The sequence below is a fragment of the Nuphar pumila genome, chromosome 8 (assembly GCF_984573655.1).
Source record: "Nuphar pumila chromosome 8, dmNupPumi1.hap1.1, whole genome shotgun sequence".
Classification (NCBI taxonomy): domain Eukaryota; kingdom Viridiplantae; phylum Streptophyta; class Magnoliopsida; order Nymphaeales; family Nymphaeaceae; genus Nuphar; species Nuphar pumila.
This window is the reverse complement of record NC_143256.1, coordinates 127429029-127453552: the sequence shown is the minus strand read 5'-3', so window position 1 is coordinate 127453552 and position 24524 is coordinate 127429029. Positions and strand designations below refer to the sequence as shown.

Here is a 24524-nt window from a genome sequence, read left to right as displayed (position 1 = left end):
AACTATGATTTTTGGAGGGTCCTAATGATGACCTAACGAAAAAGGGGGTGGGATGATTCCCATTTTCATATATATATATATATATATATATATATATATATATATATATATATATATATATATATATATATATAGCATGTGTGTGTGTGTGTGTGGATGTGCACATGCATGTGTGTGCGTGAGTTATATGTTTATAATGATCTGTCTTATAAGACATGTTCTGTATTTTTCACTAGAAAAAAAACTCACTGCAAACCCATTCCATGTAATAATAAGGTACCTTTATTATAGCATGGATATTTTAATATGATAATAATTGATTGCGATAAATTACAGGTTCATCTTTTGGTAATACATATCCTTTTCATTAAATTTGAGGACTAATTTTAACATTAATGCATTTAAAACTTGCTATTTCTGAAGGGTATCGATGGAAGGGCAAGGATGATAGAGGCTATGGATCTACAAATTAGTTCAAATGATGGAAACAGGAGGAAGAATAGTCGTGGTAGAGGACGTTCAATAACAGGGAGGGGGCGTGGTCCAAAGGCCTGTGATCAATCACGTCCCCAATCTTCTCTTGCTTCATTTTCACTGTCAAACGGTCATTCGGAGAGCTCATTGCATAAGGCATTTGTTCTGCTGTTGAGCTATGTTACTGTGTGTGTGTGTGTGTGTGGTGCTTTATGTTTCTCGTATTTGACTTATTTTATTCTCCTTTTTTGCCTCTTTATTTTTTGATTCAACTAGATTGGGTCAGAATCATCAGATGCATTATTTCAAGCAACAATGAGTCTATCCACATATAATCAGGTTAAGCAATTGTCTTTCTCTGTTTTTGTTTTTGAAATCTGATACTTTTGAAGTAGAACATTCCCAAAGCCTGGAGTCTTAAATAGTTGACAGAATATTTATAATTTCACTCTTGTACCTGTTACAAGCTCTAGGATCTGTTTGAAATGCAGAAAGTGTTAGTGCTTGAATCTATGGTCGTATACATTATTCTGCATGTTCTGTCTTCACTCTTATGGATGTGCATATGCTTATCACTGGATCTCTATATGCCAATCTGTTGGATGATGAACTTTTGAGAACAAATTTCATTTTATTTTGTTATATTTGACTGCTTAAATGTGATTGGTGCCCTTTTCCTTTGCTGATTATTTTTAGCTTGACTGCAGGAGAGTTGGTTGAAGGAGAGGGCTTCTATGCAAGTATGTTTTCTTATTGTCTCGAAGTTATTTTTCTTATGGTGACAAATTTATAGTTACATAAATTGTACATTAGGCTATTTGTCCTCCCTCCTGCTTTTGTAGAATAGTTGCTAAAAATATTTAATTTCTTTGTACATTTTCTATTTTTTCTAGTCCTTGTAGTTGTTTCATGTGTCTGATCAGATTGTTTAGCTATTTCTAATTTTAGTCTAATGAGGACAGACATCTTGTTACTTTCCTCTTTTGTTGTAATATTATTCTATCCAGTGATGTACTGTTTGGATGGATGCTTAAACATGTATGATTGATTGTCAATTTTTTCACCTATCTTATTCTTGTTACTCTATTAGGAAGAGATAGCATTTTTGAAAGGAAAAATTACATCATTGGAAGAAGAACTCTCTAAAGCTCGCCAAGAAGCTTCAAACCATCAAGGGGTGTGTCGCCAATTGGAGAAGGTGCTCTCTCTCTCTCTCTATATATATATATATCCTTTCTTGGTTGTTCTTGTTTTGTGGTTTCAGAACGAAAGCAATTATTGTTTCACTCACAAATTTGTGACATGAACTCAGGAACTGCGAGACTTTAAAGAGCAAGAGCAGCAAATGAAGCCAAAGGTTGTCTTGCAATTCACCACTAATGTGTTTCTAATCTGCTAAGTTCTGGAGTTTTGTCAAAGCTTATATTGTGAGCTGCTTGGGATAAGATCTGAATCTGGATGAAGTTCATGCAAACAAATGGTGTTTTTCATTGAATCTTCTCCTATTATCTCCTAGCATTTTGAGGATAAGCTGAAATGTGTTATGTTCTATGGTGTGGATATTAGTTTCTGGCCATATCTTTTCCTTCCTACTGTTTTCTTGGGCCATAAAAAGTTGATTCTGCTAGTTTTATTCATTTTTCTCCTCATTTCTGGGGTTTGGCGTAGTGTAGTGGGAGGGGCCTTAGCTGCTAGGCTGTTGGTCAGGGTTACATTCTAAGGGTATCGTTCCCCTTGCTTATGCCGAAGCAAGGCGACTCCCTGGGGAAAAGGGGTGCTCTACTGGTTTGCACTATCAGGATAGCGACCACAAGTACGTGCTCAGCCAGCGGAACTGAGCATGGGAAAAAATTCTGAGTCATGAACATACATTGCCTACTGCAGTACAGTCTAAATCACTTTTATGACGTAGATACATCTTCTATTGTATATTGTAGGAATACATTCTGAAATTTTGCATGTTAACTTCTTTTGTCTTTTAAGTTGAATGGATTATACCTTATTATTACTTTTACCTGCTATATAATTGCCTTTGAAAATCCCTTTCTAGAACCACAGATGAATACCATCTCAATTTCAGAAGTTGTGCAGCTATTACTGATTTTGTTTGCTGTGAAACATGCTGTGTTGTTCTGGTTTTGTTGAGGTTGATTTTTCTGCATTTGATTTTTTTAAGTCTGGACCTCTGGCTTATAGAATTTGTTCTCTTGGGCAGAGGATGAAGGTGTTGTCGGATCTGCTGATTTCAGTTGCTAAAGCAGAAAGGCAAGAATCAAGGATGAAGATACGTCAGGATTCTTTGAGGCTTGGTAATGTGGGTGTGATTAGGTAATCTCTTCTAGATCAAATGACTTTCCATGGCGAATAATGAATGGTTTATCTTTGATGATTTGCTTGTGGCTGGTTTTGATTACTATTTCTTCATTGAATGCTTCTGCCCAAGTTACATTTAATGAAGATTGTTATTGTAGCAAAACTAACTGAGATGCTCTGGTTTATCTGTGTAATTTTTGTTGTGGTGTTTTTTTTATATTTACATGGAGAAACTGTAAAGCCTGTAAAAAAAAAAACGTGTCGGACACGTGTCGAGGTTGGTTCGCCGTGTCGGGCCCGGATCCGAGTTCGACCCGAGCCTGACCCAGACCCGGGATCTCGAACCTTCGCGAGAGCCTGCGTCTTTAAAAGACGCAAGCTGAGAGGGGCGAGGGGTAAAACCCTCGCCACTCTCTCTCTCCTCCCTTCCGTCTCTTCGTCTCTCGTCTCCGGCCCCTTCCTTGCAGATGCCAGCGACACCCTCTTTCTCCCTGCGTCCAGTCAACGCCACCATCGTTGCTCTGCTCCCTGTCTGCGGCACATCCCTGTCATCGCTGCCCGTGCTCGACGTTCGCCGGCAACCATCCCCCAGTCCGGTGGCCTCAGCAGACACCCCCTTCTCTGGCCACCCGACGTCAGCAGCCACCGACGATAGCACTTCCGCTGCTCTCCTCTCTTCTGCTCGAGTCTTGGCGACGAGACCCTCCTAGCTCTCTCACTGTTACCCCCGTCGGTGCCCTGGTGTCTCCTCTTGTCCGACCACCGTCTGTCGTCGCCATTGCTCCAGCAGCTCGGCCAATGTCCCCGACGCCGTCGCCATCACCTGTGCCGTCCGTGGACTCCCTCGTCGCCACAGTCTTCCCATGTAAACCCCACCCCTTTTTCGTTTGTTGGCGGTGGACCAGAGCCACCATCATGGGTGGCTCTGGGTCTACCAGGAGGGTGGTGCCGAGCACCCCTCCTCGTTGTCTCCTCTCTTCTTTGTCTCCCTCGACCCTCCTGTTCTCGGGTCGGTGGACCAGAGCCACCATCGTGGTGGCTCTGGGTCTGCCAGTGAGGGAGGTGCTGAGCACCTTCCCTCGGTCGTCTCCCCCTTTCCCTTCTGGCAGGCGGCAGGGCTGCCTCCTGCTTCACCTCCTCTGTTAGGCAGAGGGCTCTCGGGGGAGGGCTCCCGGGTGGCCCTCGTGCCTTGGTCGGCAGGGTGGCAGGGCCCCCTCTGCCTGCCTCTTGTTCAGGCAGGTCAGCAGGGGCCGAGCCTCTGCCACCTCCCTTCTGTTTCTCGGTAGGTTGGCAAGGGTCGAGCCCCTGCCACCTCCCTGAGTCTGGAAACGACGGCAGGGGCCGAGCCCTGTCGTCGTTTCCCTCTCCTTTTCTCGTTAGGTGGGCAGGGGCCAAGCCTCTATTACCTCCCTGCATTTTGGTTGGCGGGGAGTGGTCGCGCCCTCCCTGTTTCCCCCTTCTCTCTCTGCTTTTGTCGGGCAAACAGAGGCCCAATCCCTGTCTCTGCTCCCTTCCAGCAAGTAGGGGGCAGAACCCTTGCCTCTGTGCCCTTCTGCAGGGTTGGCATGCAAGGGAAGTCCCTGCCTCTGCACCTCTGAGCCCCCTAGCCCTCTTTGCTATTCGGGCATGCAGGGAGCAAGGTTCCCTGCCTCTGTCGCTGCTTGCTGTTGGCGGTCAACAAGGCCCTGTCAGGGGGCCTTTGCTGTTCGAGTAGGCAGGGAACCCAGGACACCCTGCCTTGTTGCATTTGCTGTCATTCTGCAGGGAGTTGAGCTCTCTGATCGGGGTCTGGTACTGCTGCAGGACTTACCAGACCCGCTTCTCGTTTGTATTTTGGCATGCTAACGCTTTTACGCTCGCAGGTTGAACGACGGAGCCGACTCGCTCTTCGTAGCTTGAGCCCATGTTTACCTACGTCGCAGGCGTACGAGGACCCGCAACCCCTCAAGGTAGGGGATTCTTGCATAAAAGGACAATGAATGAATAAATACTAAAATAAGAAAAGATAATTAAAAATGAAAGAGGACGATGATATATGTATACGTATAAAGTATATACGTATGTCTTTTAATTCAAGGAGACAGTTTCGCGATCATTGTCCTCTTTACTTTACTTTCCTTTTCTGTTGCCACCGCGCTATATGTGCCTAGGCTTTTAAATTCCTGTCTTTACATTTTATGTCTTTTAATTTAAGGACGCGGTTTCGTGATCCTTGTCCTCTTTACTTTTCTGCTGCCTCGCGCTTTATGCGCCATGGCTTTTTACTTGTCTTTACTTTGCCGTAGCGCTTTATCGGCCTAGGCTTCTGTTTCACATTTACTTTCTATACTTTTCTTTCTGTTGCCCCACACTTTATGCGCCAAGGCTTTTCTTCTGTTCTTTCTGCTGTTTATGTTGTTGATGCTCTTTTGCCTTGACCATTACTTGCTTGCATGTCTGTTTTGGTTGAGGTACGGTTTCGTACCTCGTGCATTCCTTTGAGTATTCACGTACCTACTTGGTTGTTTAGCTAAGGTGCGGTTACGTACCTGGTGCACTACCCTATGTATTTATTCGCTTGCTTATATGGCTGTTTAGTCGATGTATGATTTCGTACCTTGCGTACTACTTGCGAGGTTTTGCACTCGACACAGTTTTGCACTTTGCGGATTGATCATACTTTATCGCCACATTGTAATCTGCACGTGCTTGCTCTTTGTTAGCTTGCACTCACTGAGTGCAGCTTCGAGCGTATTTCAACTTGTTTATTTGTCTTAAAAGACAAGATTCACACTTATGCACTTGGTTCTCTAAAAAGGGATGACTTTTAGGCACCAACTTATTTTCAAAACATATAGTTTCATAAAGCAGATTTCAAAAGCCTTTTGCGAGATAGTAGTTGGATCTCCCAAATCGATGCGTTTAGGAGAAGTGTTTTACAACTTCTATTTGTGTATCTGATACAACTCGGATAACCCTGTTTAAGGGCATGTGCATGAGATGGGCGAAGGTTCTACTAAGGAACCTGCACCATCGCTAGACCGGTGCTGCATCACCCTTGAGGTGAAACCTAGTTATTTGGTTTTCTAGCCAAACTAAGATAGTTGGCGCTTTACCTTCCTTCGCGAGATTATTGCTGATGGATTTCTTCTGAGAAATCCATGCCCCTCTCCTCATAGTCGTACCCTTAGTCATCTACGATATATCAGACTACGAGGAGCAGGGGGAGAGGTCTGCAGTAACCTCGAGGCATGTTTTGACACTTTTTGTTAAGCATGTAATGTCGATGTTCACCTAACAGACAAGAGACTCGTGACTGTCTAAAGGACCTGAGCATGACAAGTTTGAACTTGGATGGTTACACCATATCTTATCAGCAAAGTATTGTTGTGGCGATTCCTTTTTGAGAAGCCCATGCCCCTCATCGTAGTTGTACTTTTGAACAAGTACGTTGCGTACTACGATGAGTAGGATGAGAGGTTTATGTTTACCTCGAACGTCCAATGCCACGTGTTTTGAGATCATCAAAATGATGACATCTTCACCCTCACTATGAGTTGACCCCTCTTATCGTGGTTGTACTTTTGAACAGGTACGTTGCGTTTTACGGTGAGTAGGATGAGAGGTATGTGGTTGCCTCGAACGCGCAATGGCGCATGTAATTCACATAATGGTGACTATGCGCCTTCACAGGCAAGATGCTTGAGTGGGCGTAATGGTCCCGAGCATGTAGAATGGGGCGGCGGTTAAGAAACCCCCGTCGTGCTCGTTCGACATGGTTCATCAAGAGAGAGGGATGGATGCTACAAAAATCCGATGGACATGTCCTTTAATGGCAGTTACGGGCAAAATACTCTGATTCCTCAGTCATCGGAGTTAGGGGAAATGCTACAAAGATATCCTTCAGGCCACTTCTGCAGAAGTTTGGATGCATCCACGGGTCACGTATGCCTTTGAGAATTTACTCTCTTGGTCACTAGCCGTCCCCTTAGGAACGGACTCAGTCATTCATTCGGGATATCATAAAATACATGGCATAATAGACCCCCGAATCGATCTCGGCTGTTTCTACGTTTAGTGCCTTGTGCGTACCTACAACGACCAGCTAATAAGCAAAACAAAATGTAAACTATTCACATTGTCGAGATGTGCGTGTTGTGACATGACTTGCTTGGCTGCCCTGTAGTTCGGCGTACTACTTGTTGAGCTATGCATGCCTATAGTGGCACTGCTCTTGTTGGTTGAACTAATTACGCAGTCCTTTGTTAATAATTAGCTGCTCGTGTTAGTCAAATGCTTATGATGATAGCATTATGTTAGTTGCGATATATTAACATGTGACTTGCTACTTGGTTGAACTATTTCGTGCTTGTTGTAATATAGTACTTATTGGCTTGCGTCTCTTATGACGAATGTGACTGCTTCCAGCTCGTAATCTACAAACTGTTTATATGACGAATGTAATTGCTCACAGCTTATAATCTACGAACTGTCTACAACTAGGACCAATGTAGCGGCTTGTCTTACAAGCTGCCTACACCTTATGATTATATATAATTGTTGCCGTGTGATTGCTTATCACATGTAGCTTATAAACTACTTGTTGTGCAATGACTTGCACTTTATGATTAATATAATTACTTGTCAGTGAACTAAAGAATTCAACGGCTATTGTATGCATCATAAACTTTGTTATGATTGCCTATCTTATTCTGTTACCCTGCTTACTATGCTTGACTGCTTGGTGGAGTTAGTTACTCCCTACCTGTAGAGTTAGTCAGACTGCTACAGCTGCTTACTTTGCTTGTTTAACACTTTTTCCGTTACTACTTTGCTTTACTGGAGTCTTGCTTACCATACTCGACAACATGTATGGATAGCTCTGCTAGTTTTGCTTCTCCTGTTTAGTTGAGCAATTATCTTACTTATTGCAGTCTTTGTTCCTCTTTGTCTTTTGCACCCCTACTAGTTTTTCGCGAAACTGACCCATTTCATGGGCAGGTGGTGGACAGGTTGAGGCAGCTTGCGATGACACGATGAGTTCAAGGCGAGACCTTTTCCATGACGTTACGCTCCTGAGGACATTTTGGTAAAAAAAACATGGTATAAAACTTTTTTGAAAGTCTCTCTTTTGTTTAAACCTTGAATTATTAAAACTGTGTTATCAAAACTCTGTTTTCTCTTTTCAATAAATATATATTTGAGTTGCAAATCGGTTTGTAAAAGGGAAGTTTGCGCTGTAATGCGCCCAAGGTCAAAGGACTTGCTATTTCAAACATGATTTTCCGTTGAACTTCTGTTTCATGATCGATTTCAAAGCTTTCAACCTTTTTCATAAAAGGTTTCAAGTCCAGGATTTTGAGGCGTTACAGAAACCGCCCCCTAGGACCAGAGACCTAGCCGTGCTGGCTCTGCCTGCCGTACTTACGATCACTGTCCTAGCAGTGTAAAACTCCGTAGGCTTACCACTTGCCCTCAGGGAGTCACCATGATTCAGCTTGCACAAGGGGTGACACCCATGGGATTTGAACCTAGTCCGCCTGCCTAGCGGCCTAGGCCCCATCCCACTACGCCAAACCCCTTTGGGGCTTGTTGTGGTGGGGTTTAGTCTGTCATTGTTGGACATATTTTATAATGTCCTTTCTACTATAGAAGGGGGTTGGGTCTCTAGTTCAGTCTATCATGGGTAAGTGAAACAATATAAAGCCTCTTGGGTGCACTGGGTGACTACTAGTTGCTTATCCTAACAAGGCCTCCAAGCTTCTTTAGTTCAAACCACCACTATGGGTTGGAATGAGATGTTTATGGTAGGGTGTTGATGCAGAGCAGGATGGACCTAGGTCCACACTGCCTGACCCAGGCGGTGGATTGGATTTGCACCATGGGATCGGTGATCGGATCCAAGTGGTGGATCCGATCCGAATCACTGAACCGAGGCGCGGAGAAGAGGTCTTTTCGTACCTACTCCAGGCGAGCACAAAGGGCACAAGCCGGGACACCCCAGATCCAGTAGCAATCAGAGTTTGTCTTGGGTCCAAGGACTGGACCCGAGACCTAGATCCAGCCAGACATTATTAATACTTTGCCTAGGGTTTCATGAAGGGGAGAGCTGATTGAAATCTCCCGCAGCCTTTTGGTTTTCTCCTTTAGTTTTCTCTGCTATTCCTTTTTTTTTTAGCCGCACGTCTTTACTGATTTCCTTTGTCTTTTTGTTTTGTTTTCTCTGTCAGTCCGAATACTTTTGTTATTAATTTGTCAGTCTTTGTTTTCCATTCCCTGTTAGCAAGTTCAAATCTGTGGACATTAATAGCTGTTTCTCCGTTCAAATACATTGGGCTCGACTCCTTTTGTTCCAAGCTTTCTTTCCTTGCTTCACGTGTTCTGCGTTATTTTGCGCTGCACGACCGTGCATTGCCAGGAGCATCAAAATAGCAGTCAGGGCGACACCGAGTCAATCACGACATCAACGGTCATCGGCGTGTGGCTCGACGTGGTCGTGGTATTTTGTATACTACACGATCAAATAGTGTTTCAGTTCCTCTTCATGCTGCATCAAAGTTGTATCAGAGCGCGGGCGTCCTCCTTCGTCAGCGGGATGGCTCAGGAGGTGAGGCACGATCCTACCGGTGGAAAAGAGCGGGAGGGAACCGCCGTGGAAGATCCGGTGCTGCGGGTGTTGGACGTAGTAACTTAGATATAGGAAAACCTACTGCGCCTAAACAAAGATATGGCTGGTTTGTCAAAGCGCATCGATGGGATTGAGGATCGACTTGTGATCGTCGAGTCATCCGGGGGTACGCGCACGACCTCAATGTTGAAAACAGGGGCAGACCTGGGTGACGGTGCATACAGTCATGTACCTGTTACATCAGTCGAATCAGGTCAGTCGATCCTTCTTGGTCGCGCCCACGATCCACGTTAGGTACCGTCTATCACTACAAACCTGTTCTGTCTACCAACCTGGTCACTGGTGTTTGTCAGCCAAAACCAGGGGCTCTGGCCCTGTACCCCAACGCTAATACTGGTGCACAGACCTGGCCACACGCCATGGTGCCTGTGCCGCAGCTTGGCCCTAGGTCACAATTCCCCAACGTGATGCTGGGCCAGGCTGTTGGCACCACAGCGTCAGCTGGATCCGAGACCCATTTCCCTGAACCTGCGTGTGGGGGCGCTACTGCAGCCCACCTGCCCGCAGGGGGTCACGGATCCGTGTGGGTGGGTCCGGACCCGGTTACGACAGGACCCCGGTCCGGGTCTCGGGGACCACCCTTTGGGTCCCCGAGAGCGGGTCCGAGTTCCGAAGCTCCTTACCCCACCTACCCAGTTGGGTTTGGTTCACGGTTTGCCCCGAATCAGACCCAACCCATTATGTTTGAACCCCAATATGGATCCAATGCCGACCAAAACCCATATCGGACCCCGATGAAGCTCTAGTTTGAATTTGAGTCGGGTCAAAACCAGACCCATAATCATATGGATCGTGGATCGAGTTCAAACCAACCCTTTTATCCCCACAACTCGATCCTCGATCCAACCTATCCAAGTCTGGGTCCGACGAGTAGCTTAGGACTAGACCCGATCCATATCCAATCGGGCGAATCATCCCAATACTATACCAACCAGACTCAATACCCGCACCAGAACCAACCCATTAACCCATCCCCGATCCAAAACCCAATACCATACCCGACCCAACACCACTATCCTAGCCCGACCCACAACCCAAACTCCTATTATCCCATTCCTACCCACCTAGAGCCCGAGACCCGACCAACCCTTTCACCTATAGCAAGGCCACCTATCATACCAGTGCCACAACGCCGACCGCAGATGGTTCCCACTCACGGGCGAGCCAGACAGAGACAAATTCCTATGCAGCTTCAGCAGGGACCAGCGCGACCAAAGCGCCGACCACAGGTCGTCGGAGTTTGTCAACATCAATTACCAAGAAAGCAGTATCGTGGTGAAGGAGACGAGGTCGTGATGGATGATGATGCCTTCTGGAACGAGTACCCCGCAGGCATGGTGGAGGCTCGTCAACAGAGAGTACCAGAGCGCCCTTCCACGTACGGGGTGAAGCTGGAGCTTCCAGAGTTCACAGGATGATTCGATGCAGAGCAATTCTTCGACTGGTCTTATGTCATCCAGTTCTTCTTCGACTATCACGATGTTGCTGAGCACCATCGTGTCTCCCTAGCCTCTACTCGGTTGAGAGGCCTAGCGCAGACATGGTGGGTTGAGCTGCAGAGGTCGAGGGAGCGGTAGGGACTAGAGCGCGTATAGACTTGGGAGAAAATGCAACGGTTGATGCAGTCTAAGTTCGTGCCGTCAGATCACGCTGTGAGAGCCTACAAGGAGTACCTTACCTTGCGTCAAGGCACCAGTACTGTGGCAGAGTACACTACTGAGTTCCATCGCCTATCCCTGCGAGTGCAGATTGAGGAGACCGCCCACTAGCAAGTCACGAGGTATATTTCTAGTCTCTGTCCTGTTATTTCTGATGACTTCAGTTGTATCACAGTCGAATCATTAGATCAGGCAAGCAGTTATGCCATGAATGTGGAGGAAAAATTGAAAAGGAGGCAGGAACATAAGACATCCCGTAGTGATCAGTCCAGTCAACCCAAGTCGAGTTTCTCAACCAAGTGAGCGAGCTCCCCTAGAAAAGAAGACTCAAAGTCCACCCCTAGAGTCGACCCTAGCAAACCCGATCAATCTGGACCTGTGTACCACACCAGATCCAAAGCTAAGCTCAGTGTGTCTACCGTTTGTTGTTTTAGGTGTCAAGAACTAGGTCATATTGCGTCCAAGTATCCCACCGTGAGTAAGAACACTCATTTGGCGGAGGGCATTGTTGAGTCAGCGTCCGATAGTGAGAGCGAGGGTAAGTCGCTTGTTGAGGGAGATGATGAGATGAAAGTCGTTGAGTTCGACGACAACATCGAAAATTTGTTAACCATCCGTCATGTTTTGACCACATCCCGAGAGTCGGCCCCAACAAAATGGTTGCGAAATAATATTTTTAGAACCCGGTGCAACTATGAGGGGGCATGCGTGTGATGTTATCATTGATATCGGGGCGTGCGAGAATATGGTGTCCGAGAGTGTTGTGTCCACCTTGAACCTAAAAACGGAAAAACTGTCCCAACCTTATAAGATGGCATGGTTCAAGAAAGGAAACGAGGTACCTATCACCCTGCGTTGTCTAGTTCAGTTTTTCATGGGGGAGCATTACCGCGATGAAGTGTGGTGTGATGTGGCCCCTATGAGTGCTTGTCACATCCTTTTGGGACGTTCTTGGCAGTTTGACCGTAAAACCATCCATGATGGCTGTAGTAACACGTACACATTTATCTTTAAGGGTCATAAGATAGTTCTTCTTTCCACCAAGGAGACCAGGTTTCCCCCACTCGCAGACCTATTTTACCGGTCTTTCTCGTTTGATGCTGTCGAGCACATGCGTGACATACATAGAAAAGCCCACGCCAAACTCATTGAGAACCGCAAAGCCTACGACGCCTTTGTAGACCAAGGTCGTCGTGATGTCCAGTTTCAAGTCGGTCAACTAGTATGGGTTTACCTGCGTCCTGGGTGTTTCCCAGTAGGTACTTATAGTAAATTGAGTCCTAAAGAATATGATCCTTTCAAGATCCTTCAGCGCTTAGGTCCGAATGCCTACCTCCTTGAACTGCCTGAAGATTGACACATTTCGCCTATCTTCAATGTGTCTGATTTATATGCTTACTGTGGAGACAACAAGTCATCAGAGCCGATTTCTTCCCAACCAGGGGAGAATGATTCAGAGCAGGATGGACCCAGGTCCATACAACCTGACCCAGGCGGTGGACTGGATTTGCACCATGGGATCGGTTATCGGATCCAAGTGGTGGATTTGATCCGGATCACTGAACCGAGGCGCGGAGAAGAGGTCCTTTCGTACCTACTTTAGGCGAGCACAAAGGGCATGAGCCGAGACGCCCCAGATCCAGTAGCAATCAGAGTTCATCTCGGGTCCAAGGACTGGACCCGAGACCCAGATCCAGCCGGGCATTATTAATACCCTGCCTAGGGTTTCGTGAAGGGGAGAGCTGATTGAAATCTCCCGCAGCCTTTTGGTTTTCTTTGCTATTCCTTTTTTTTTGAGCCACACGTCCTTACTGATTTCCTTTGTCTTTTTTATTTCCTTTGTCTTTTTGTTTTGTTTTCTCTGTCAGTCCGAATACTTTTGTTATTAATTTGTCAGTCTTTGTTTTCCATTCCCTGTTAGCAAGTTTAAACCTGTGGACATTAATAGCTGTTTCTCCGTTCAAATACATTGGGCTCAACTCCTTTTGTTATGAGCTTTCTTTCCTTGCTTCATGTGTTCTGTGTTATTTTGCGCTGCACGACCGTGCATTGCCAGGAGCATCAAAATAGCAGTCGGGGCGACACCGAGTCCATCACGCCATCAGCGTGTGGCTCGACGTGGTCGTGGTATTCTGTATACTGCACGATCAAGTAGTGTTTCGGTTCCTCTTCACGCTGCATCAGGTGTTTATCATTTATTGCTAAAGAAGCCTTAAGTTTCCCTTTCTTTTCGTGGATGCTCTGGAGGGCTTTGATAGCATGTAAACAAAAGCTGAAGAAGCCTTAGGTTCTCCATTCTTGCCGTGGATACCTTGGAGGGCTTTGATAACATGTAAATAGGGTTGTCAATGGGTCAAGTTTGACCTGGACCCAACTTGTACCATACCCTATACTATAGGGTTAGGATTTGGTGAAAAACAAGGTCCAATTAGAATCTGGGTCGGACCCAAAGGGTTCGATTAATATATGGAGTTGGGTATGGTTTGTGAAATTTCATACCAGACCCTGGCCCAACCCGAGTTCCGACTAAGATCCGCAAATTTTCAATGTAAAAAAAGATAAAAAATATTATTTTACCGAGTATGGTTCATGGAATCCTTATAGGATCTGGGTATGGTTTCTCTTATGGTGAGTCCGATTAGACCCAGGTCCGGACTCGGTACCATCATTTCAAATCAGGTATGGGTTTGGTTCCTCCTAGGTCCAAACAAGAGTTGTTAGTCGGAGAAGCGGGAGCGGGGAGCAAGGCACTTCCAAAATTTTAGGAAGCAGGAAGCGTGGGACGACTTAGAAGTGAACCAAGAATCGTCTCGGAAGCGACCTAGGAAGTGAACGGGAAGCAACCTAGGAAGCGAGGGAAAAGCGAAAAAAGAAAGAAAAATAAAAATGAAAACACAAAAAATGAAAAAAGAAGGGGAAGCGTGCTTCTCCTAAAATGGGAAGCACACTTCTCAAAAAATTTTGGCACTTTCCAGCACGTTTCGGAAGTGTCACGTTTTGCGCTTCCAAAACGCACTTCAGGAAAGTGTGCTTCCCCATGCCCTATGGCGCTTCTGGTAACTCTGGTCCAAACCAAACCCGATCCGTTGACACCCCTACATGTAAACAAACACCATGGGGTGAAAAATACAATAATTACGGCCAAATTTTTCAAATTAGGAAAAAGGAAAATTTAGTTGTATTTATGATATATAACAACCTATACATTGCCAAAGAAGGCGTAAGTCCCACTAAATATGTATTGTGCAACAACTAACACATGGATTTCTTTTTTTGTTTGTTTTTCCATTTCTGATTATTATAACCCACTATGTGCTGCAAGATTCTTATCCACCATTATGCATCTGCATTTCAGTTGTTCAGTTGATTCCGCATCTACGTATCAAAGGACTTGGAATACAATTAAGGTCCCAATAAGAAGACAATGCCACAGAGTATGAGTCAGATATTTTTAGAAGAACTATTGTTGAACAAGCTCTGGTTCACTTTTCTTCCTTTCAAGGAGCATCAGTTGGGTCTATAATGCCATGTAAAATTAGTAAAATTCAATGAAAATAACAACATTATTCTGCTGACAATCACAGAAAACTTTAGTTACCAAGAAGAAAGAGAAGTTATTTCTATACCCTGATGTAATAAATAGTCCGCAAAGCTGAAAAGAACATATTGCCTTCCTAGGTGAATGCTTTGCAAATACCAACATATTGGTTCCTTCTTTCTAGGTTTTTAAATTCTTAAGGTAAATGTTGTGTTTGATATATTTCTATTTCTTGTCCACTGGTTTACATTTGCATCTCAATTATGTGCTCTTATAAGAACCAGGAAAAGTTTACCTCAATATAAGCTACCTCCTGACAGACAGCAAAGGAACCCATATTCTGGTGCATGCTCATATTTTAGATCGGATGAAATGTCTGAGTTACTTCATTTCATCATTCAGTTAAACCAGACATTCAGTAGTTTGCTTGGCACATTGAGCTTCCCTGCCTGCCTGATTAGGTCTGGTTGGCTGTCAGATTTTGTTATAAAAAATGGGTGAGAAAGAGTCCAGCTTGAGGTTGTGGTTAATAACTGCTTGTTGGATGATAATGACTCTGTGTATGCACACATGCCTACTTTTGTAAGCCATGTTCTAAGTATTTTTATGCTTGTTGCAGAGCTGGAACAATTATATCTGAGACATGGGAGGATGGCCAATCCCTTAAGGATGTTCAAACTCAACTTGTATGTTTCTTTGAACATTTTGTTTGAGTGTTTCCTTCATCATTTCTTTTAGCAGCCTTTCTTCCTGATGGAACATTTTAAGACCGTTGCATCTGAAGCAACACATGATTTTGTAATTTTCTTTTCTGCTAGCATGTCAGATTGATATTTACTTTTCTATTCTGCTATTTGAGGATTCTTTGGCTTTCATAAACTTTAGGCTATTGTTGCCTCTGCTATGACCACTTATGTTTGTGTGGTTTCAACAAGATATGATTATTGCTAACTAAAAGCAACTTAGTAAATCTAAATAAGGAATAACACATGCATGTACCAGCTCAAGTGCCGCTAGTGGACCCATGACCTTCATCATATGCCTTCACTTACACCATTCTTCTAATGTTACTGCTCTTTGGTAGAAGAGATTTTAAAAAACTTATTGGAGTGTGTGTGTTAAGTAGTAGAGATGCAGAATGCAACTGATCCTGAAAATTAAAGGTGGTTGAAAAGAGTAAAGTAAGCAAGTTTATTGGAGGTCCATTAATGAGTAATCATAGAAAAGATCAAAAAGGTTCACCACTAGCGAGCACCATTGATAGGATAACTTAACAATTGTTTGCTTGGTTAGTGTAATGTGTCTTTTGCAGTTAAAAGGATCCAACCTGTGTTTTCTTGTAATTTGCCGGTTACCATAAATACTAATGAAATTGAAGTTGGTGAAACTAGATTTGGGTTTGTCAGCAAATTGGAGAAGTATATATGGGTGACCTAGCAGTTTATCAAGTTGGAGCTCTCTAGGAAGATGTGAAGAACTATTCAGAAAAGGGTTCTTTTTAAACAGTTTTTTGCTGTTTGCTGTTTACTGCTGAGGAAGGTTGTCACTGTAGCTTAGTATGTCCTCCTTGGTTCCACTAGAATATAAGATAGGATTCTAACTTGGAGGACACTTAAATAATGACCAGAATCACATTTCAGAAATAGTTTTTGTCAAAAATATATAGCTGTATAATGAGATTGATGACTGAGAAAACTTAAGCAGCTAAAAATAAATTACTAAAGAATTCTGAATGGTGCAGTTGCCATTTATATTCAAAACCATCTTGTGTCTCTCTTGCTGGAGCAGATGTAGGTCATGTGCTCTTTTGAGCAATTTAATGCTGATTATGTTATCTATGAAGTGTTCTCGAATGTAATTACACAATCTGTGGATGGGCTTTCTGTGTGACCTCTAAATGTCCCCCACTTTACTCAGTGCTGCTATTTTCACCAGGGTGGAGGCCATTTGCATTTCCTGGTTCTTGTTTTTCTCTAAGACTGTTGGATTTTCTTTCTAGGTGATGCTATTAGGTTTTCATGAGAATTTTTTCTGTTTCACTAAAAGGATGAACAATAAGTTCAAAATGCTGGAGCTGTTGATGACCAAAGCTTTGGTACTGTCTCTCATGTTGGGTCCACTATTGCAATGTTTTAACTTGATTTGATCTTGCTTCTCTATCTGCCAAGAAATTCGTATGGTAGTTTTCTTCGTTATTTGTTATTATGATCAAAGTCTCAAGCCTGGTACAGGCTATATGAACCAGAGCTTGTATAGCACAGGTTGGCTTGTGTATATCTCTAGTTGCATTTAATATAACAGGAGCTTGCTATAATTCCAAAATCTTCATTAAAATGCAAAATTTTGGTATAATATGTGCATGAATCAACATTTTATTGGACTGCTGTTATTTTCATACAAGCTAGATGAAATTTATGCCTCTGTTTGGCAAGTAGTAGAGATTTGTACAGAAGGCATCTTGGTTCTGGGGTATTTGACTTTGCATAATGTCCTTATATTCAGCCTCTTCAGGTTACAGCAGCAGATAGTATATAAACTAGACCCCATAGAAAGGTTCAACGGGACATGTTGTAAATAGGATGTAAGAGTTTGCTATGGCTAATTTCTGAATATGAATCTGTGAATAATTTATGTAAATTGGGTAATTTCTTTGTTGTCTATATAGGCGTGCAATCCATGTTCAATGTTAATCGTTCGGTCAAGGCCCTTTTTATATTTATTTATTTATTTATTTATTTTTCATCACGAAAGTAGGTTTAGTTAATCAGTTTCTGAATCCTCGTTTCTTATTTGATACCTTTCTCTACCACATCTTATATAAGTTTGTCCTTTAAATTTTATCACCCCAAAAATTGTCATTCCAGTCCAGTGTTGGTGTATTTATTAGGTATACTCATTTGCTGGGAAGCTGCCATTTTAGTTAGTTTTATGATCCATGCTTTCTGTTGTTTATTCTCATGTCAAAACTGTACCTTTGATTTCCTTTTCTCATCATGCATGGATAATAGCTTTCAGATTAGTAAAATTGCTTACCATCCAGTGTACATGATGCTGGTTTCCACAATTGCACTACCATATTTAATTTGGTATAAAAGCATTCTTGATTGTCTGCAAGAATATTACCTTTTATTCCTTTTCTGTTCAGAGGAATTTGTGGGATGCAAAGGAGGCTATTGAGAGGCACAGGAAATCACTGAAAAAGCGACAATCTGGTAGTTCCTTGCCAGCATTCCTAAAGTGTATCCAGTTAAAATTATTGGATTTGTCTACGTCTGTTACCGTTCATAACTATTAGTTGTTGGTTTGATGTGCAAGTTCTATTTTGGAACTGTTGTTGAGTATGAACTTAGCTTTCTATTTCTCAGTTTTTCTAGTGAATAATTGTAAGCAAAATGGGAAAAAGAGCATTCATAGATATTGCATTTTGAAACAGTTGAATTATTTTTTCTCTTGAAAATTACAATGGGCAGCTAATGGTAGTTTCTGTATATGTAGACATCTGCATGATGAATATCTTTTCAAAGGTGGAGGTGTAGTTTTTGAAGATCTTACTAAACTTATAAGTCCTTGATTTATTGTATTGCTTAGGAAGGAAGGAGGGCCAGCCAAAATATTAATTTTCCAAGGATGTTTTGATCTCGCTTTTATTTGTTTCAAGTGGCATGGCTGTTACTGAGTGCTTCTTGATGATGATTTATGTGGAATTAGTTGAGACAGTACATTTTAACATGAAATTGACTTGTTTCTAGCTATGCTTCATTTTGCAAAGATTACTCGAAACCAAATGTTGGTACATAAACATAAGAGGAATATTTTCTTTTGATATTGAGCCATTACTAGCATTAAGGAAAATCAATGACATATCTTGTCAGGTCATTGTTCTCTGGACTGCTCATATAATATTAATCTACAAATCAAGAAAATCTCTGTTGCAAGTGCTAAGCTGTTAAACGACCTTGTAGAAGGGTAGATGGTAGCACTGATGCAGTTGGAGATGCAAAAAAGATTATTATTAAAAATTTCACACAGGCTCATGCTGTATGATTCACAAGCTACAAGGTAGGAGATAAAATTTCTAAATTTTGGGATTTCAAGAAGTGTTATGAGCAAAATGTGACTCAAATATTGGGCGATTCATTTGGTAGATTCTCTAATGAGATCATGAAAACAAAAATGTACTTGTATGTAAGTTTTCATTCCTAACTCGAACATTGTTTTAATTGTATAAAGGCTATGCGTGAGGCAAGCCTGACGACAGACTATGCCATATTCTGTCTGTGCCTTGTCAAGGTCCACCTTGATGGATATGTGTAGAAAATGATGGGGATATTTCTCTTAGTTGAGGTAGCTGTCTCTTTTGCCATACATTAGTCACATTGTTATATTATTTTTATGGTAAGCAAGTCTTATATGAGGAAGGACACTTAAAAATAGAATAGAACTCTATGAACAATGGCTTAGGTTCAGGTACAGTCACCAAACTTTGGGTATGCCAAGGATGGCTATAACCCCATTATGACTTAGTGGAGGTGCATTCTTCACTTAGACCCACTTGCATCCAAGCCATTTGGATAGCACTGGTTCATCTCTTATAGGTAACACATTTCGACCCAAGCCTTTTAAAGTGAGCTGTGAAGCAAGTTTGTCAAGTGAGCAAAGTTGTTGGAGCTGAGCAACAAAGCAGGTTCTTTAGCATGTCAGGGTTGTGGGAGCTGAGCAAGAGATTTTCTAGAGAGTGAAATTGTCCATTTAGCCTATTCTCAAAGAAAGTATAGATTGAACCCTACTGACTATTTGTGCATTAGACTGTTTGCATATACCTTTTTTCGTTTTTTAGAAATTTATATTTTGGTCCAAGTGCAAATTGTGGAGAATGGTGGAGTAGATTTCGGATGAAGGCGGCCTGTGCCATTTGGACTCCCAGCTATTGTTGTTTGTATTTTGATTTGTGTTGTTGAATTGAGCTTGTACCTTATAACCTGTTTATCTAGATCTGTTTGATGAAGCGATATGTGGTATTCTTTAATTCAATACATGTTCATCTTGCAATATTTTTCTGTTACTGATCTATTTTGTGAAGGAACCTTTTTTTTTTACATGATTTATTTGTGCAGATAAGGGTGATGGAAGTGACCATGAATCTGGGATACCAGAAGAAGACTTTCTCATTCAGGATGAGATTTGCAAATCACGGCTGTTGAGCATTAAGCGTGTAAGTATGGATTCCTTTGTTGTATTTTAGCAGCCAAAGTTGTATTGTTTGAAGGTGATGCAGGCAATTGTCTGTGGTTGTCAAACATGTGAGGTTGCCAACAACATGTGCAATTAGTTGGGATTTACTTGCAACCATTGAGTATTTTACCTGGAAAGAAGTTGTGGCATGTAGTTGGTGGTCATGCAGACCTAGTTTTTGATGGTTGAGGACATCTCACAATAGCATTATTTGGTCCTTATAGGAAGAAGAAGCGTTGCTGAGGGAGAAAGATCGCTATGAACTTGAGAAGGGAAGGCATATACGTGAGCTAAAGCGTATAAGAGATGAGGATGGATCTCGTTTCAATAATTACCAGATTTTGAACCACCGTTACGCCCTTTTAAATCTTCTTGGAAAAGGAGGTTTTAGTGAGGTGTACAAGGTGCGATATTTCTTATCTTTTGTGCTTGGCATGTTAAATTAATGTTTTTAAGGTATCTTTTACTGGGGAATTTCCTGAGGCAGACTCCAGGATTTTCTAAGCAAGATATGGTTATATTATTATATGTTGCCTATAAAGGCAATTGCGAGAACATACTTTCTTGCAGTGATCTTAAGTGCATCACTTTGGGGCAGGCTTATGATTTGGTGGAGTATAGATATGTGGCATGTAAGCTACATGGACTGAATGCACAATGGAGTGAAGAGAAGAAGCAAAGTTACATACGGCACGCAATTAGAGAGTACAATATTCATAAGAACCTTGTGCACTATCACATTGTGCGGCTGTGGGACACCTTTGAGATTGACCACAACACTTTCTGCACTGTTTTGGAGTATTGCAGTGGTACGTACTTGACTGGTTTGGCAGTGATTGCATTTGTACCTATATATGCTTCCATTTCAAGGGAAAAAAAAACTACTGCACTTGGATAATTATCATTAGTTTTTTAACCACTTGTTTGTGAAGTTCGTATACATTTGGTTAATGCAAGGAAATTCACAGATATACAGGATACTATATTTGGTTTTTCATGGATCAGTTCTAGCTTTGGGACATTTATCCTTGCAGTCAATTTGGCTTTGGAAATAGTCTCTTCAGTATATTTCCATGAAAGAAAATGCATTTTGCATGTGAATGAAACCTTAGTGCAAGCACTTGTTAAAATATATGTAATATATATCTATATATATATATAAATATATTTGTCATTCACTACCCGATAAGGGGTAGTTCTGTAAACTCGTCCAATAGGGGCATTTTAGTCTTTTTTTTTCTATTTTTTCCATTTACCTTTTTCTATTTTTTCCATTTCTTTTTGACTTTTTTTCTTTTTCTTTTTGTGCATTTAATGCACAGCCATTGGGGGCCCCAACAAAGAGTCGTTGGGCCCCCAACGGTCACAATTGTGACCGTTGGGAGCCCAACGACTCCTTGTTGGGACTCCCAATGGTCCCTCTCTCTTGCTTTTCTCTAACTCTCCCTCACTCCTCTCTTGCCTATAAATAAGTGGGGTCTCCCCCTTTGTAATGTGTGGCTTCTTCAAGCCCTTTAGTGCATTTATAAGATTTTATGCTTTCTAGCCATTATTGGCTTTTGTGTATGTCCTCTTTTGGACTTGTTCTTTGATTTCTATGTGTGAATGTCCATTGTAGGACATACATTTCTTTTCCGCATATTTCATTACATGGTATCAGAGCCTTGGTTGTGCTCTTGATTCATATAGCTAGTTGTCTAGCTTTCTCTCTCTTTTTGTTTGTCCTCCATTCTTGACTATATAATGGAAGGAGAACAAAAGATTGATCTCTCCTTCAAGCTTAATGGTACGAACTACATGATGTGGGCCGCCGCCATGGAAAACAACCTCAAAGGTAAAAAGCTTTGGGGATATGTGATGGGAACCATTAGGGAACCTCAACTTCAACTTACGAAAATTGATGGTGATCAAGAAAAGGCTCTAGAAGGAAGTGCTCGCATGAAGGCTATTGAAGATCATCAATCCAAGGTAGAAGATTGGGAAAGTAAGCATGCAAAAATTCTTGCATGGTTCATGAACAACGTGGAGCTGAAGATTTGCGCCAACATTGCTAAATTCCGCCTAGCAAATGAAGCATGGTTCTTTATGAAAGATATGTATACCCAAAAAGACCTTGCTCGTCAATTCTTTATCCAAGAAAAAATTCGTACCATTAAGCAAGGTGAAATGAGTGTAAGAGATTACTATAGCACTCTTGGACCTTTATGGGATGAGTTATCCCTTCTTGAACCCAAATGGGTATCAAGTGAAGATGTTGAAATGAGAAGAGAACAAATGGAGAAAGAACACTTTTTTCAATTTTTACATGGGCTTAGGCTCGAATATAAGCAAGTTAGGTCCTCCCTCCTTCATAGATCAAAACCACTTCCATTGGAAGATGCCATAGCCGAAATATGCCAAGAAGAAACACGTCTTGGCATGATTAAAGGAGGAGATGAAGTTCTTGCCGTGTCTAGACCCGGCAATCATATGAAAGCATATAAGCCTCCACACTTTGGGAGGCAAAATAACTATAATGGCAATTATAGGAAAGCTATTTGCCATCATTGTCAAGAACCGGGTCATATAAGACCTAATTGTCCAAAGATAAATGAGTCTCCAAAAGGTAAAGTTGCTACTATTGAAGAAGTTCCCCAAAAGGAGGAGCCAATGAAAGGGAAAGAGTCCTTCTCCCTTGCTCAACTATCCGAAGCACTTCAAATTCTACTCAAATCGCCGTCAACTTCGGGAGCCGCCATTGCCTCTTCTTATCCTCCAGGTACGCCTTCTTGGATTCTTGATTCTGGAGCATCTTTTCATATGACCCCTATCGAAAATGGACTATCCAATGTATGTAGCAACTCCAAAAACTCTTTTGTCTCCACCGCCGATGGTACCTCTTTACAAGTTAAAAGTTTTGGAACCTTAGATTTTTCGAAAGATTTTTTTGTGCCAAATGTATGAGTAGTACATCAACTTAATTTAAATCTTTTATCTGTCTCTCAAATATGTGATCATGGATGTGAAATCTCCTTCTCAACCAAGGATTGCTTTATACAGGATCTCCAGTCCGGGAAGCGGATTGGGCAAGGCCATAGGAGGGGAGATCTCTACTACATGACCAATTTGAAACTTCCCACTAACTCTTTTTGTAATCATGTCCAAGATAAAAATATAGAAACTTGGCATCAAAGACTTGGACATCCAAGCTTCTCAAAAATGTACTCCTTTCCCTTTGGAAAGAAATTTTGTAATGAGAAACATTTTGTTTGCAAGAGTTGTATTTTTGGAAAAATGAAATCCACCCCCTTTCCAAAGAGAACATTTGTGTCAAAAAGACCCTTTGAATTAATTCATTCGGATGTTTGGGGTCCTTCTCCAGTCATATCAAAAGGAGGATACTCATATTATGTTACTTTCATTGATGATTTCACTCGATATGTGTGGATCTATTTTCTCAACTTAAAATCCGAAGTTTTTAACTTTTTTAAAAAAATTCATATGATTGTCAAAAATCAATTTTCAACTAATATCTCCATTCTTCGATCCGATTCCGGTGGAGAATATCTATCAAATGAATTTCAAGAATATTTGGAAATCAATGGAATTTGTCATCAAAGGTCATGTCCTAGGACTCCCCAACAAAACGGTCTAGCCGAAAGAAAGCATAGACACATTTTGGAAACCACTAGGACTCTTCTCATTTCCAAAGAAATTCCTAAATGCTATTGGGCCGAAGCCGCCTTAACCTCCACTTATTTGATAAATAGAATGATATCCTCATCCCTTCAAAATATATCTCCATATGAAAAACTTTTTGAAAGAACACCCGATTTTAATAGGTTAAGAATTTTTGGGTGTAAGTGTTTTGTCCTTACACATAAAAGAGATAAGTTATCTCCTAAAGCTATCGAATGTGTATTCTTAGGATACGGAGAAAATCAAAAAGGTTTTAGGTGCTTCGATCCCAAAAGCAACAAACTATATGTATCCAAAGATGTTACCTTTTTGGAAAATGAAAACGGCTTTGAGAAAAATAAAGATATTGATGAAAGCGAATATGCTTTCTTATTTGATCTTCTCTCTCAAGAAGATGTGACTCTTCACCTGGAGGATGTTCCCAATGATTTAGAGGATACTCCTCTTAGTAATGATGAAATTGAAAGTAATGATGTTGAAAATAGGTCAATTCAAACCTATGCTAGGCGTGGTCAAGAAATTCCCATAAGTGCCTTAGAAAAATATTCTCAAAATTCCAACATAGAAGAAACCTCTTTAAGGAGATCTAGCCGAATCTCCAACCTCCTAATAGGTTTGTTTCCTATGAATCTTTAACACCTAAATATAGGGCATGTCTAATTGCATTACACTCTTATCATGAACCATCACACTATAATGAAGCCAAAAACATTCCTCAATGGGTTGAAGCCATGAAACTAGAACTTAGTGCCCTTGAAAAAGCTAAAACTTGGGAAATAACTTCATTACCCACTGGAAAGAAGTCTATTGGATGTAGATGGGTCTTCAAAATCAAAACTAAAAGTGATGGGTCATTAGAACGTTATAAAGCTAGGTTGGTAGCTAAAGGATATGCTCAAGAGTACGGAATAGACTATGAGGAAACCTTTGCTCCCGTAGCTAGAATGACTAGTGTTAGGACTCT

The 24524-nt window shown here is 41.9% G+C and overlaps 1 protein-coding gene across 1 annotated transcript in view; it reads left to right on the top strand.

The window, feature by feature from the left end:
- The window catches only part of LOC149830716 (serine/threonine-protein kinase TOUSLED-like), a 71040-nt gene that overhangs the window by 25592 nt on the left and 20924 nt on the right, over positions 1–24524 (top strand). The window contains exons 3-13 of the mRNA XM_090016726.1: positions 424–630; positions 751–813; positions 1182–1214; positions 1565–1672; positions 1787–1831; positions 2690–2802; positions 15270–15336; positions 17796–17862; positions 19765–19862; positions 20107–20286; positions 20481–20691. Coding sequence (XP_089872852.1) covers positions 424–630; positions 751–813; positions 1182–1214; positions 1565–1672; positions 1787–1831; positions 2690–2802; positions 15270–15336; positions 17796–17862; positions 19765–19862; positions 20107–20286; positions 20481–20691 — 1192 coding nt within the window. The remainder of the gene's footprint in view (positions 1–423; positions 631–750; positions 814–1181; positions 1215–1564; positions 1673–1786; positions 1832–2689; positions 2803–15269; positions 15337–17795; positions 17863–19764; positions 19863–20106; positions 20287–20480; positions 20692–24524) is intronic.